Here is a 16,857-nt window from a genome sequence, read left to right on the forward strand (position 1 = left end):
CCGTTCATTAGCATCCAGGCAGAATGCATGTTAATGCTCACTGAACAAAGTCTCTGCTAATGGTGTTGGACCTCCTTGTAAAGAGTTTAATAATCAAAAAATTAAACATGTCAATCAATAATGTTAAAATATGCAGTTGTGTCTCTGGTATGTGTAAGCTCTTCACTTAATGTATTGGTGGCTTCATACTCTTCAAGCACATCATCTCCTTTCGATTTTTCTGTTGAGCCAGCATGAACCATCTGTAACAATATTAAAGGATGTGATTAATAACATTCAACAGAGTGTGATAAGAGTTTCTCTGTGCGTTGACACCGGCCAGAGGGTGCTGTTTACACTAGCTAGTGTTAATCCCCTAAAGTTCAACACCACAACTTTAACACTTTACTCTAAACGTCCTTCAACACTGGAGATTTTGCTGTGCAGTAGCTCAGGATTTATTTCAGGATCAGGTTTATCTCCTAACAGTCCTACACTCTTATAAATAAAGGTGCTTCACGATGCCAGAACAACCTTTTTTGTCTAAATGCACTGTAAAAAGTGATAAGTTGACTTAACTTAAAAAAATTGAGTAAACCCGTTGCATTAATGAGGCAGAGCAGATTAAACATGTAACTTTTAAACATTTTTGTGATCCTAATAACAAACAAAGCATCAGTATCAAATATTGTGGGGGATATGTTGGCCATAACAATTGTTGTGGACTCGTGCCACTGATTTCAGCTGTTTAGATGGTTCTCGCTCTGATGATGAACAGCTCTCTGTGATCAGAGCATTGCCACATAGAAACTGACAGGAAGTGACATCACTCCGGACGTGCACAATAACACTCAGTTTACTCTGGGGCATTTAAAGATGGCACACGCCATATCAGACTATATGAGCCATAAATGCCTGATGGATCAAATATGATACATATGTAACATTTTTTTAAGATTGTCTAAAGGTAAATGTTACATTTAAAAAAAATAGACTATTGTTCCATGTGTCAGGCTTTACAGGGTTAAATCTCGTCATGCACTAGTTTTCAGTGTTTAATTTCTACGTTTTACAGTAATAAAGCAGCTGTCTGCTTGTGTTAACGTGCTCTCAAACACACCTGAAAGCTCAGATAGCTACACACCCAGTGGAAAAAGTTCAAGGCTTCATTTCAACCGTTTCTCCTGCAAAACAACATCAGCGCTCGAGCTTCAAACGAACTGACTCGCTTTCAACAGCCTGTTTTATTCCGTACTGAAGTCTGTAATAGTGATATATACATGGTGCTCCAGGAGTCAGAGAGAGAGACACCTGCTGTTTGTCTGTGGCATGACGCTCGTCCCGCTCGTCCCGCTCACGCCGCGTGGCCATATGGCTTCACATAGATGAGTTATATAATCCAGTTCTACGGTGTTCTCACCTCAGAAAACATCCCTTCGTTTACACAGCATCTCCTCTGAGAATCACAGCACAGAAACGCACCCTGATCCATCAGTCAGAGCTTTTAAGTGCACTCAGTGACATCAGCAAACCTTTTACATTCGGCTCTTTTATTGTTCAGTGGCTTCTAATGGCTTTTCTTCCTTCTGTCTCTCTGTATTGTTCATATAGTCGTGTCTGACTGTTTTTTTAGGCCACTTCCTCTTGACAGTTGTGGCTTTAAGCTGTTTTCTTACTTAGTGCATGTACGTCTGTAACCGCACTGACACACAATGCTCACTTTTAGTCCCAAAATGCACTCTCAAGTTCAACTCTGTCCATCTTGCATACGTACTAATTAGTCTCAAATGCACAAATTAGACACACACTAAGAGGATTGCATCAGAAATCATGATTGCATGAACCAAAACAGAAATGCAGTAATTGCTTTTTAAACAGGTTTTAAATCCTGTGATTGGCTCAGTGAGTGTTGCTGAAACAAAACATTGTTTTGAAAGCAGAATTACATCAGCGTTTACGGTTGAACTCTCACTCGCTGAGATTGATTTCATGCATAGTTGTGTTCTGAAATGTGTTAGAACCAGTGTTGTTATCGTTCACTAAAACTATTACAAATCATCTTTAAATTAATCAAGCTGAAATAAAATAAATACAAAATATCAGGTGACAAAAAATGAATTGAAGCTTTAAAAAAATGTACAGCACTCAAGTTACTAAAATTGAAAAAATAAAACTACTAAAACTGAAACTATTTTTGGTAATTTACATAAAACTGAAATAAAATAAAATGTGAAATATTACATGAAAAACCTTAAAATTAGAAATCAGAAAATTGAAATAAGATTCCACGAAATCAGTTTAATTTTGTAATTTTAGTATTTAGTATTATTTAAGCATCATTTTAGTTATTTCAGTTTCTAATTTTAGGTTTTTCATGTAATGTTTTGTATTTTATTTTATTTTAATTTCAATTTTATTTTAATTACTAAATACATACATATATATATACTGTATATATATAATTATATATAATTGAAGTAAAAATACTAAAATTACAACTATTAACAATCATAGTTGTACTAACAATCGTTTTTAGTAATTGAAATAAAATTTAAAATAAACAAAATACAAAACATTACATGAAAAACCTAAAAATTAGGAACTGAAATAACTAAAATGATGCTTAAATAATCCTAAATACTAAAATTACAAACTTAAACTGAAATAAAAAAATTTAACTATATAGAAATGTTTAAAAATAAATAAAATGGCAAAAGCACATAAAATTACTTAAACTAAAAAGATCAAATCTAATTGAAAAATAAAAGTATTAAAATTTTAATAAATGTTGTAAGAAAAATAATAAAAATGCTATGTGCTGCATCCTCAGTGAACTATGCACCACGCTTCTTTCAAATCTCTCTAATGTTTCTCTCTTCAGATCTCATCATCTGCCTACATTTCCCAGAGTTCCCTGTCAGAGCAGGGGAAGCAGCAGTGGGCGGAGCCTCCCAAGCCGTTGCCAGGTCAACGACCCCTGCAGGCGCTGCAGCTGTGGGATCAGTACTGTGACCCTGGAACGGGACGCTTTTACTACGTCAACACCGTTACCGAGGAGCGCTCGTGGAAACCTCCGCGCAGAGCCCGTGAGAGCCACGCCCACCAAAACAAGGTGAGCAACCAATCAGATCCCGGAACCAGTGACCGTGGACCAATCAGAGACATCCAATCATGCGTCAGTCCATTTTTCAAAATAATTTCTACTCCTCACTTTTTATATATTATATATTTTAATAAACAGAAACATTCAATTCTTAGGGATGTCTATTTAATGTGTTAATTTGGTACGTTAACGTTAATACAGTTAATAACGTACACAGCCGCCCCGCCCAAACCTGTCCATCATCTTAAAAATGCCCCTCTTATAGTTATTTCAAATGATACAGTTAAACAATATCACATGAGCAAGAGTGCTGTCTTTCCTCAATATCTGCACCACTGCAAATGTGATACTGATTTTATACAAAAGTTTAATAAACAAGTTCATATTGTGTTACATTTTAGACACAATATTGTCAATATTGTCTTTTTTGCTCAATTTCACCAATGAAAATAGTTGCAATCAAAACCACAGCAGAACTGTTGAGCGTCCCTGAGCAACACACAGACTGAATGAATCCACAGTTTTGAACGAACCGAGTGAGTCAGTGATTCAATTTGCTTTGTTTGTGAATGAATTAGCTGTTTGAACAAATCAAGTGAGTCAGTGATTCAGTGACTCTTCATAAAGAGTCACTAGTTTCATTTCTGAACGAATCAGCCATTTGAACGAACTGAGTGAGTCAGTGATGCATATTGATTTGTTTGTGAATGAATTAGCTGTTTGAACAAATCAAGTGAGTCAGTGTTTCAGTGACTCTTCATAAAGAGTCACTAGCTTTGTTTCTGAATGAATCAGCCTTTTGAACGAACCGAGTAAGTTAGTGATTCAATAACTCATTTATAAAGAGTCATTTGCTTTGTTTCTGAATGAATGAATGAATTGTCTGTTTGAATGAATCGGTTCAGTAAATGATTCAATGATTCACGCATGAAGACAGTGATTTGACACTACCTAGTGGCAGTTTTAGTTTTTATATTTAGAGTGACATTTAAATTTTTAATGTCATATTTCAATGTTCTTTAAAAAAACGAAATTTATTATCATTATTAATGCCATGTTGAATCAAAATGTGCTTTTTGTAGTGTTTATTCAATGCATTTCTCATTGAACACGACAGTGACTTAAAATGATCTTCTGGTGGGAATTTCTCAGCCCAGAATGATGTGCAATTAATTTGTGATTAATTTGATTAATTAACCTGCAAATAATGTAATTAATGAGATTAAACATTTTATTTGCTTGAGGCCCTATAAATTCTAAACATGCACACGGGCCGTTTCTAATGCACCTGCGCATCTGTCTCTGTCTGTCTGGTGTTTGTAGATCGGGATGGTTCAGCGTGACATCAGGCACCTGTCGCTCCCATTACAGCACTCAGGAAGCAGCTCAATGCACAGGGTACAGTGTGTGTGTGTGTGTGTGTGTGTGTACTTGTTTATGCTACAATGTGGGGACAAAATATCCCCACAAGGATAGCAAAACCTGAAATTTTTGATATTGTGGGTACTGGCCTGTGGTCCCCACGAGGGAAAAAAAATGATTAAAAATAGTAAATGATGTTTATCTGAAAGTGTAAGAATGCAAACAGGTTTTCTGTAAGGGGTAGGTTTAGGGTTAGGGGATAAAAAATATCGTTTGGTCAGTATAAAAGTAATAGAAGTCTATGGAAAGTCCCCAAAATTCACAGAAACAAACGCGTGTGTGTGTTTGCAGGTGATTATGATGATGTGATGTAATGCTTTATGAAAGTACATCATCTATCTCATGATCTACTGTCTATAGGAAGTCCATTACAGAGAGATTATATGAACAAAGAGCATTAGAAACACTGGAAACTCACAGTGGCAGAGATTGCTGGGGCTGCTGCAGGAGAATCTGCTCATGTCACGGATTAGAAGAGGAAACATGGCCAAATGAAAAAGGGGATTACGCTCTCTGACACGCATATTTATTTATTTATTAAGTCTCTACTAACAGATTTTTGTGCTGAGCTTTCAGACAGTTAATGGTTTGGGATTGACAATAGTGCTTAATAACGGGTGAGTGTCCTGTTCATACCACAGCAGACCGGTGATGCTATTATTAACTTAAATTAATAAAAAACATTTTCATTAATTAAAGTGAAGCTGAAATAAAATAAGTATTAGATGAAAAACTTGAAATGAAATAGAAATTATGAATGTGACATTGGCAACTAACTGATATAAAATAAGATTAAGTTGAAGAACTAAAAGGACTAAAAGAAAAAAAAAGAAAAAAACACTTAAAATTACAAAAAAAAAATGAAAATGTAATAATATAGGTTTGAATAAATTATGAAATTGTAAAAATCAAAATGAAAACTGAAAATATAAAAAAACAAAAAAAAACAAATGTTAATCGTTTTAAATAAAACTAAAAGCACAAAAAAGTTTAAACATTTAATAACATAGATTTAAATCTAAATAAATTATTACAATTTTAAAATTAAAATGAAAACTGAATATATAAAAAATATTATTATTATATATTTAAAATATATGAAATATCCTGTTCATACAACAACAGACCAGTGTATTATTAACTAAAATCATTAAATAAATATCATTTTCATTAATTAATTTTTATTTAATTCATTTTCATCAATGAAAAACCTAAACTTGTTTTATATAAGTTAGTTGCCAAGGCAACATTTCAAATTTTTTATTAAGTGTAAGTATATAAATAAGTTTCATATGTCTGTAGTTTCCTACTACGTTTCCTCGTAGTGAATTTCCAGCTCTGTTTACACAATACGCATCAACCAAACTCGCTGTAAATTACAGCTTCAGTGTGAACGGCTAACTGAAGTCAATACACTTCTCGAACTTGCTGAGAAGAGTATGGCTTTTAGCCGGTCCCTCACTATGATTTTTCTTTTTCAGCAGGACTTTTAATTTGCAAAATGATATAAAAATTGCATTTGCATATTGTTTTAAATATAGTCAGTCTCATTGTTAAGCAATGTTTTTTGGCTCAAGTATGCATTTTTTCTATAAAATTTAAATATTTTTATTGGTGTCCCCTGATTTCATGTCAGCCCTGTTACCCTCATCAAAAAGCCCTCGTAAAATAAAGTACACTCAAGTGACAGCAGGATTCCTACACTTAAAACACAAGCATGTTTCTCTCTCACGTCTATAATGTTCTATTTCTGATGATTTTTGAGGCTTGACTGAGGGGGGGGACATCATTCAGTGTATTCAGTAAATTTAAACAATTATTTATTGCATTTAACATAATCAATATCTACAAGTAAAATTCTTTAAAAGTGTACAACGTGCTTTTCTGAGCTTGACTATTAGCTAAAAATTAGTTTGAAATTGTTTTTGACAGGTTTTGACATTTGCGTAACAGAGGTGACATAGATTAGGTGTCACCCTGTTTTGAAAGATTGTCTGTGCAAACATTTTTAAAGGTCACCCTGGGTGTAATTTTAAGATAATGCCTATAATATACCCTTAAAACATTAGATCTCTTAGAAATGCAATGTTCTAAATCAACAATGAACTGACTTTAACTGAAAAATTGACTGTTTACTATTGTCATACAACTATGCTATGTAAGTGCGAAACAATATAATGCAATTTTAAATTGTAAAACTGTACAGTATTATGCAAACAAATATCTGCAGTGTGCTTAAAAATGTGTGTCCTGTCATCCCTGTTACTCTGGTCAGTCCTGTGACTATGACGTCAATCCTGTTACTGTCATTAATTTCATAAAAATTGTAAAAATTATATTTGATACAGCCTTCCAGGTTTTCCATTGTAACTTTAACTATATTCTATTTTGGATGAAGCCCTTTTTTAATGTCTCTCTTGTAAATTTTTTTTTTTTTTCTTATGTGGCCACCCTCCAAAATTAGGATGTGAATGATGACAAATATAAAAATATTTTTTAAAAATCCAAATTTTGAAACAATCCCAGTGAGAAGAGGGACTAAAATGCTGCTCATATCATTGTGAAAACTATCACATAGTTCTAATTAAACTATAATATCTAGTAACGCTTGTGTCGGTAACAGGGTTGACAAAAATACCAAAACATGAGGGAGAAAAATAAAATAATACGTTACATAGCCTGAGATGGCACAATACAATTTCTTGTTATTTTAAGGTGTCTTCATTTCATGGATATTTAAAAATGTTGATTAAATTGATTTAATTTTTAAATTTTTCCAAGTGGAAAAGGCACCGATTTCGTGGAATGATCCATGTAGTATATCTGGGCCCGTATTCACAAAACATTTTATCCTACCCCTAAGAGTTCTCCTAAATAGCAGTAAAAGTTTTTAGCAGAGTTTTCTCTTAAAACATATTCACAAAGCTGCTGAGACAAACTTTTTCTAAAGAATAGAAAGAAGTCTTAAGCTCAGAGTAAATAAGGGGGCGGGGTTTACCTCGTTGCTATGGATGATGTCAGCATGCTTATTAACTATGCACACAGTGATTGGCTGATTGGGAGATTTATTCATAGAAATATTGTAGGGTGCAATATTACGTTGCCATATTCAAATAAAGGTTAAAAATAAAAATGTTAATTGCCACATTCAAATAAAGATTTTAAAATGCAGTGTCAATAGTTAAGTATGTGTTCAGCTACATACATATGCTTCTCATAATTAGTGAATATGCATATAAATAGCCTTTTAATTAACGAAGTAGAATAATCACGGCTGATAGTAAGACATGCACTGTAAAAAATGACCCTGTCAAAACTGTGAAAAAGCTACGGTAAAAACCTGTGAAATGGTAAACGGTAAGTTCCCCTAATATATAAGGTGAAAAACTGTAATAGACATTTCAGACAATTTTACGGTGAAATACCGCTTTTGGAAGTGAAAAAGAATGTAAAATTTACAGGGAAAAAAAGGTAAATTGACGTTCCCAGAATTCCCTGCGTTGCATTTCAAATTTTGTTTTTCTTTGATGTTTCTTCTTCTTAGTTTTTTCTTATCAGTTATGTTTATTAGGGTTGTATGTTACATCTAATGTTGTTAAATTAAAGTTTATTGCATATTTCAGTTTAATGAGTCTCACCATGATGGTGTTTAGTGTTTGCGTGACTGACACCGTGCACCTTCTATATATGTTATTGTTTAAAAGCTGCTTGTGATTGGCTTTGGTTCATCATGTGACTTTCTCATCATCTTCTGCATTTGTTGCTTATCAGTGCATTACAAAGGTACAAAACAGATTTCAGTACTTCAGTAGGTTGGTATATTAACATTATATCAGTTAATGAAATTACGGTATTTAACTGTAAATTTAAGTTAAGACCGTAAAAACCTAAAATGTTGCTACCGTATATAGAATTCCGGCAACCGTTTTTTTACTGTAAATTTTACGGAATTTTTTTACAGTGTGCAAACGTAAAAGAAAACCAAACTGGACACAAACACAGCTGTTATTTCTTGCCCAGCTGGTTAATGAAAACAAGCATATAATAAAAGGAAAATTTGGAGTTGGGATAACCTCCAAAACCAAAGGCGATACCTTTATAAAAGCTCATTATCGTCAAATGTTTCTAAAATGTTTATATTCCGAGGCAGATTGCCTAGTATTAGCGCTAAAACGCTTACTCTTAGAGCAAAAATTCCCAAATTTAGGACTGACATGCCCACTATTTTTAAGATTTTCTCCTAAATCGGCGAGTTATGAGCTACTTTTAGCCTGAAGGTGTTTAATGAATCCGGGCCCTGGATTCCCGAGCTCAGTCTGGTTCGTAAGCGAAGCGTGTGTGAACAGAAGCGCGTTCGATCAGAACTGTGTGAATGAAGTCTGTCAGTTAAAGATGAGCTTCCTTCAGGCACGTGTGAATTTGACTTTCACACCCTTCACGACTCAACTTCCTTATTGACACACACGGTTCGAGCGAGAAATAGAGCGTCTTCCTCCTGTGAAGAGGAAGTTGAGCTGGCAGTGAGCTGATCTGGATCTGACTCTGATGAGATGAGCGTGTGGTTTTCTGAAGAGACGCTGGATTAAACGCGGCTCTCGCTGGATTACAGGAGATCTGCGGCTCTGTAAGTCAGCCTGATGCTTTTTGTCTCCAAAGAGGAACAAACGCAGAGTTTTACATCTGATATTCTCACAGATTTGCATTGTCATGTTTAACGCGCTCTCATTAGGAAGAAAAGCACAAAGGCGTTTATTACTCTGATTGTTTGAAAGTGAGTCTCAGTGTGTTTTGAACTGATATTGAGGGCTTTGGTGAACCGTTTTGCGTCCCACCTCTGGTCTTGATGAAAGTAAAGATAGATGAGTTTCCAGTTTTTCTACTCTTCTCAAACGGTCGATTTCAGTCTGACTGTTTCTTCCATTGACTGTCGACTGAACTTTCGCAAATCAACCCATTTAACTTCTCTTTCAGCTCTCGCCTGATCTCTCCTACATTACCCATGATACCAATGGCTGGCAGCTGAGTCAGGTGAGATCATCTATCTATCTATCTATCTATCTATCTATCTATCTATCTATCTATCTATCTATCTATCTATCTATCTATCTATCTATCTATCTATCTCTCTCTCTCTCTCTATCTATCTATCTCTCTCTCTCTCTCTCTCTCTCTCTCTCTCTCTCTATCTATCTATCATTTTTTCTTTTTCTTTTCAGTCTTTTTTCTTTCTTTTTTTTCTTGAATTAACTTTTTTTTTTTACAAAAACAATGTATTTAATGATATATTTATTAAGACAAAGTAATTATTTTAATAATTTAGTGTTTTAAGCATTTTTACATTTATTCCAAAATTTCTATCTATTGCTTTTTTTTTTTTTTTTCGCACTCTTTTGAAAACAACTAATACGATAGTATTTATTATTTTTAATCACATTTTAATTTAGTATTTATTACAACCAAGCATTAATGTCAGTAATTTTGAGATTTAAAGTTTTTAAATTTATTCCACAATAATTCCAAAAAGTATGTGGTAACAATTTTTAGATTTCATTTTTTTTTGTGTGTATCTATCTATCTCTTTTATTTTCCTTCTTTTCTGTCTTTTTTCTTGCTTTTCTCCCTTTCTTTTTTTCTTTAATTCTAACCTTTTTTGTAACTTCATGTCCCCATTTTACTGAATTCTGCCATGTTTACATTTACAACAATGTTTACATTAACAATGTATTTAAAGGTATATTTATTAAAACAAAGTATTTTTTAAAATAATTTTAAGCGTTTTTACATTTATTCCAAATATCTATCACTTTCTTTCTTGCTTTCTTTCTTTACTTTTTCTTGCACTTTTTCAAAAACTACCAATATAGTTAGATTTTTATTTCTTATTTTGAAAAAAAACAAAAAACATTTGAATGTACTATATATTAAAACCAAGTATTAATCTCAGTAGTTTAGTGTTTTTAAGCATTTTTACATTTATTCCAAATGATTAACTATAAGAATGTGGTAACTATTTTCAGATTTGGTGTATATTTTTTGTTTGTGCTGTTTATTTTAATTGCCCGTTTCCATTTAGACCATCAGCTTTAATTTCACTGTGTGTTTTGCTAAGATCCGCCTCACTCGCAGATCATTCAAGTCATTTAATGTTTGACTGGACAGAAAGAGGTGAAATGTAAAAGCGAAGGATGCATTGCTTCTGTCTGTGCTCTTGTTTTTGGGTGGTGAGCGTGTGATCTCGGTCTAATCCGCAGCATATGGAGGAACCGGGGTTCAATCTGTCTGTTAAGCTGCTTTTGACCGCTGCCGCTGTAACTGAGTCTGCTAATTGAGTTGAGTGGTTGGAGGATAAACAAATTAAACCCAACATTATTGAGATGAAGTGAGGCGGATGTAATGCGACTGGACTGAATCTAATGTGATTGGATTGAACTGAGTGAAGCTAACCTGATATCGTCCCGTGCAGAGCATGCAGCGCACGGCGTCGTCTGAAGCGCTTAGCTCCGCCTCCGGTGTGTTAGGCAACGCCCATCACAGAAACGTCGCCTTAGCAGGGGGCGTGGCACACGTCAGCCACTCCTACTCCATGTTCCTGCCCTCACAGGCGCAGAGAGCTTCTGCAAACGGCAAGGTGAGAGGAACTGCATATCAGGACTTTTACACGCATGCACGTACACTACATCTATTCCCATTCATCTCAATGCTGGCCGCTCACCTGCTGAAGTATGAGACCTGCGTGCCATCTTTGCTTGAGTCACCTGTCTGTCACTTGCTGTAAAAGGCAGCAGACAGATTAAAATAAAAATTATAGTAAATGCAATAATTAGAAATAAACTAATATATAAATATATATATAATTATAATAAATAAAAAATAATGTAAAAAATATTTTAAAAAAATTTGCATTTATTCCAAAATATTAACTCTAAGAATGTGGTAAAAAATGTTCAGATTTTGTGTATATTTCATGTGTGCTGGTCTTTTAATAGACTAATTTAATTTAATTGTAAATGAAATTATTTATAAATATTATTTATTTATAAATAAATAAGTACTTTTTTTTTTTTTTTTTTTTTTACATGTATCTCAAAATATTAACTCTAAGAATGTGGTAAAAATGTTCAGATTTTGTGTATATTTCATGTGTGCTGGTCTTTTTAATGGACTAATTTAATTTAATTATATTATATTAACTTTAAGAATGTGGTAACAATTTTCAGATTTTGTGTAGATTTTATGTGTGCTGTTCTTTTTAAAAGCCTATTTAATTTAATTTAATTTAATTGTAAATGAAATTATTTATAAATATTATTTATTTATAAATAAATAATAAATAAGTACTTTTTTTTTTTTTTTTACATGTATCTCAAAATATTAACTCTAAGAATGTGGTAAAAATGTTCAGATTTTGTGTAGATTTTATGTGTGCTGTTCTTTTTAAAAGCCTATTTAATTTAATTTAATTTAATTGTAAATGAAATTATTTATAAATATTATTTATTTATAAATAAATAATAAATAAGTACTTTTTTTTTTTTTTTTACATGTATCTCAAAATATTAACTCTAAGAATGTGGTAAAAATGTTCAGATTTTGTGTATAATTTATGTGTGCTGGTCTTTTTAATGGCCAGTTTCTATTCAGACAGTCGGACGTTTATCAGTTGTCACGATGATCACAGAAAAAAAACAAATAAATAAAAACAAATAAACCCTGTTCATACTTTTAAGAGGTTCCAAAAATATTCAGTCACTTCTGAAACTATGATATAATGAACTATTTGTGATTTATATGCATGCATGCATACAGTGGTTATTTAAAGGGACAGCAGCATAGAATGAATGGTAACAGAGGATGAGAAAAGGGTCATGAGAAACTAAATTAGGATGAACATTATAACATATGGGACTGCAGATTATGTTGTCTTGATCATATTTTTATATTTCATACGGTCTACAGTCAGATTACAGGCTGGTGGTGGAACCTCCTTCATCCGAGAGCTCACCAGACAGTGAAGGAGTCACACCGGTGAGAAACACACACACATATACAAAACTAACACACACACATGGGTCAAAGACGTTTAAGCATAAAATCAATTAGTGTAATATTGCTTTAAATTGTTGTTGCCCCCAAATTTTTTAAAAAGTTTTCTGTTTAATTTAATTGCAATTTTATTTTTGTTTTTCTGAGTAAAAAATACATATCATACATTTTTCCCTGATTTACAGAAGACACCCACTAAAATGTCATTCAGTGTAACAATCTTGTCCGGCATATTTACAACAAAAATCAATTTATGACTAATTAGTTGTAATTTTACATTTCTTAAATTTGCCACTATCCTAGGTTTTGCCCATTTTACTCATTTAAAACACAATAAAATGTAATATGCTTTTATATATTTTAATATGCACAAGTCAGAATAAGCACGTTGTTTGAATTTTTACATAAATATTGTGTTACACTGAATGACAATGTAACATTATTTCAACCAAATTTTGACATTTTATTCTCCAAAAATGTATTTGAAACCTTAAAATTAGACACTTTACTTACATTTAATGTGCTTTCTGTGGACATAAAATCACTTTTGTAAATTTCTTTTGATGCGGACATCTTAACGTCTTTGACCCACATACATACAGAGCTAAAATGCTGCTGAAGAGACACAGTAAAATAAATAAATTAATAAATACATAAATATAAGTACATTTTTAAAATACATATTAAATATATACTTAGAATAACATATATATATATATATATATAATGCTAGACCAGCACTAAACCAGCATAAACCGACCTGAAAGTTCACGCTGGTCTAATCTGCTCTATAGGGTCGATTCATTTTTAAACGGTTTAATCCAAACTAATTCTGATGATGTCATTCTAAACATGTTTACACCAAAAACTGAGCACAAACACACTCGTGACACACACACACACACACACTGACCGATTGTGTCATGACAGGAACTGGAAAAGGCCGGTCTGCTCAACAAAACCAAGATAGCAGAAGGAGGCAGGAAACTGAGGTGAGCTTATCTACACACACACACACACACACCTTGAGCTAAAACATGCAAACACACACCAGACCTAAAATAATACGAGTCACTTCAGATGGATCGAGATTACAGGCAGAATTTGGCTTGAGTTGCACAAAAGCTGCTTCTTAATCAGCGTTTTTGTCTTGTTTTCCAGTTAAAATGTCTCAGCATCCTTCAAAAAACAGCAGAGGTTCTTGAGAAGCAAAATTGCACAAAATATTATGACTTTTCTGTCTTAAAGTGTGTTTTTTCTGCCAGATTGGCAAATTGTGTTTTTTTGTGTGTTTTAAGCAGAAAAAGTGTAGTGAGGTTTAGGATGGTTAACGTTGTCAGTTATGATAAACTACGAGTGGTTCAGTGGATGGATGGAGTGTATTTTTTGATTTACTAATATTTTTGAGCCATTTAGGCAGCAGACAGGGAATTAAAATGATAAAATTTTACAAGATAAAATATTTTTTAAAAGATTAAATTTAATTTAATTATTATTTAAACAACTATTTATTTATTTTTTATAAATATTACAATAATAAATAATAAATAAACATATAAGAAATCATTTATTTTTACATTTATTTTAAAAAATATGAACTATAATAATTTTCAGATTTTGTATATATTTATTTGTGCTGTTTTTTAGTAGCCCACATCTGTTCTGACCTATTAAGTTTGTCAGATGTCCCAGAAATATTTAATATTTTTTTAGCCATTTACAGCAGATAACAATAAAGGACAAAAAAATGTATGGTTTTGACCTTTTGACCTCTGGGTTGTGCTCCTAAATGGAGTCTCTCTGTACAGTTTTCTCAATTTCTCAACTTACCCGGAGAAAAAAATGACATTTTTCGTGTCATTTTCAGGAAAAACTGGAACCCGTCGTGGGTGGTGCTGGTGGGAAACAGTCTCGTGTTCTTCAAAGACCCCAAAAGCCAGAATCCTGACAGCTGGGTGAGACTAACAGGGAATATCATGATGTCAATTCAGCATCTAAAAGTGAAATATTTGTGAGTATGTGTGTGTGTTTGCATGCAGAAACCGGGGAACAGCCGTCCGGAGAGCAGCGTGGATCTGAGAGGAGCTCAGCTTCAGTGGGCCAACGACCTGTCCAGCAGAAAAAACGTCTTCAAGGTCAGAACCAGACAGAGAAATTAGATTTTATACTAAAGGAGAATGTCTCAAGCTCTGCTCAGGTTTTTAAGACACTAAAATATGCAATCAAATATCAAAATATATTTGAGCTGCTAACAGAGTAACATTTAGTGTTTAGTTCCTCAGGAACTTCCTCTGTTATAAATTTAAATTGTGATAAAACGCTGATCGGAACAAAACGTCATATGTGTGTGTGTGTGTGTAGCTGAGGACGATTACGGGAAATGAGTTCTTGCTGCAGTCGGAGACAGAATCGCTCATCAGAGAATGGTACAGAACCATCCAGAACGTCATCGACAGACTGGTGAGGCTGAAACACACACACACACACACACACACACACACGCACGCACACACGCAAGCGCACACATGCACACGCACACACACACACACGCACACATGCACACACACACACACACACACACACGCACACACACACACACACACACACGCACGCACACACACTCGCACGCACACGCACGCACACACACACACACACACACACACATGCACACGCACACGCACGCACACACACACACACACATACGCACACGCAAACGCACACACACACACACACACACACACACGCACACACACTCGCACGCACACGCACGCACACACACACACAGTTCTGCTAACCAAGACTGCAATTATTTAATCAAAAATACATAAAAAATTGTGAAATATATATTATTATATTATATGGTGAGGCTGAAACACACACACACACGCACACACATACGCACACGCAAACGCACACACACGCACACATGCACACACACACACACACACACACACGCAAACGCACACACACGCACACATGCACACACACACACACACACACATACGCACACGCAAACGCACACACACACACGCACGCACACACACTCGCACGCACACACACACACACAGTTCTGCTAACCAAGACTGCAATTATTTAATCAAAAATACATAAAAAATTCTGAAATATATATTATTATATTATATGGTGAGGCTGAAACACACACACACACACACACACACACACACACACACACACACACACACAGTTCTGCTAACCAAGACTGCAATTATTTAATCAAAAATACATAAAAAATTGTGAAATATATATTATTACAATGCAAAATAGCTTATGTTAAAATACGTTAAACTGTAATTTATTTCTGTGATGCGCAGCTGTATTTTCAGCATCATTACTGCAGTCTTCAGTGTCACATGATCTTCAGAAATCATTCTAATATACTGATTTGCTGCTCAACAAACATTTCTGATTATCATCAATGTTGAAAACAGTATTTTTGTGAAATCCGTGATGCATTTTATTTTTCAGGATTCACAGATGAATAGAAAGTTGACAAGAACAGCATTTATTTAAAACAGAGATCTTTTGTAACGTTATAAACCATGCTGGGGAAAGTTACTTTTTAAAAGTAGCGCATTTCAAAATTGCGTTACTCCCTAAAAAAGTAACTAATCATGTTACTTTTTATGGAAAGTAATGCGTCTCGCAACGCAAGACTCTTTTCTCGTCTGGCTGGCCTCATATTTATCTCTTCAGAAACAAAAAAAAAGTTATGTTTATGTAAAGTCATTTTTGCTTATTAGTACGGTTAAATCGGATCATTGAAGGTCAGCAGAAAAGTAATATAATGGGATTAAATACATAAAGTATACAGTACTTGTGTTATTTAAGATGTTTAGTTATTGCAGGTTTGCGGTTTTGCATTTGACTGTTTTTAATGTAAATACATGTTGATATTTAGTCTAGAACTACAGTAAGATCATGTTCACATAAAACGCCTCTGCATGTACTCAGGATTTCTCTCAACATGGCAACACTCAAATATTTTTTTGCAAATTAAAAAGTAATGCATTACTTTACTAGTTACTTGAAAAAGTAATCTGATTACGTAACCCCCAACACTGATTATTAACATCTTCACAGTCACTTTGGATCAATTTAATGCATCCTTGATGAATAAAAGTATTAATTTCTGTTGATTTTGTGCGTGTTGTAGGATAAAGAGAATCCTCTAGATAATGTGCTGCTGTATTCTCTGAGGAGAGCTGGATCAGTCGAGATGTTGGATCACAGCGGAGACGAGGACGAGAATCGCGGTGGAAATAAGACTTCGTGTAAGTTTCAGCATCTGT

At 33.9% G+C, this 16,857-nt stretch overlaps 1 protein-coding gene across 2 annotated transcripts in view; it reads left to right on the top strand.

Annotated features, from left to right (window-relative positions):
- arhgap9 (Rho GTPase activating protein 9) overlaps positions 1-16,857 on the top strand; it is a 46,280-nt gene that overhangs the window by 17,340 nt on the left and 12,083 nt on the right. For both annotated transcript variants that reach the window (XM_058778950.1, XM_058778951.1), the window contains exons 4-13: positions 2,861-3,091; positions 4,406-4,480; positions 9,476-9,532; positions 10,968-11,132; positions 12,461-12,529; positions 13,478-13,539; positions 14,415-14,502; positions 14,587-14,682; positions 14,909-15,007; positions 16,722-16,839. In XM_058778950.1, coding sequence (XP_058634933.1) covers positions 2,861-3,091; positions 4,406-4,480; positions 9,476-9,532; positions 10,968-11,132; positions 12,461-12,529; positions 13,478-13,539; positions 14,415-14,502; positions 14,587-14,682; positions 14,909-15,007; positions 16,722-16,839 — 1,060 coding nt within the window. The remainder of the gene's footprint in view (positions 1-2,860; positions 3,092-4,405; positions 4,481-9,475; positions 9,533-10,967; positions 11,133-12,460; positions 12,530-13,477; positions 13,540-14,414; positions 14,503-14,586; positions 14,683-14,908; positions 15,008-16,721; positions 16,840-16,857) is intronic.

Source organism: Onychostoma macrolepis, chromosome 06 (genome assembly GCF_012432095.1).
Source record: "Onychostoma macrolepis isolate SWU-2019 chromosome 06, ASM1243209v1, whole genome shotgun sequence".
Lineage (NCBI taxonomy): Eukaryota > Metazoa > Chordata > Actinopteri > Cypriniformes > Cyprinidae > Onychostoma > Onychostoma macrolepis.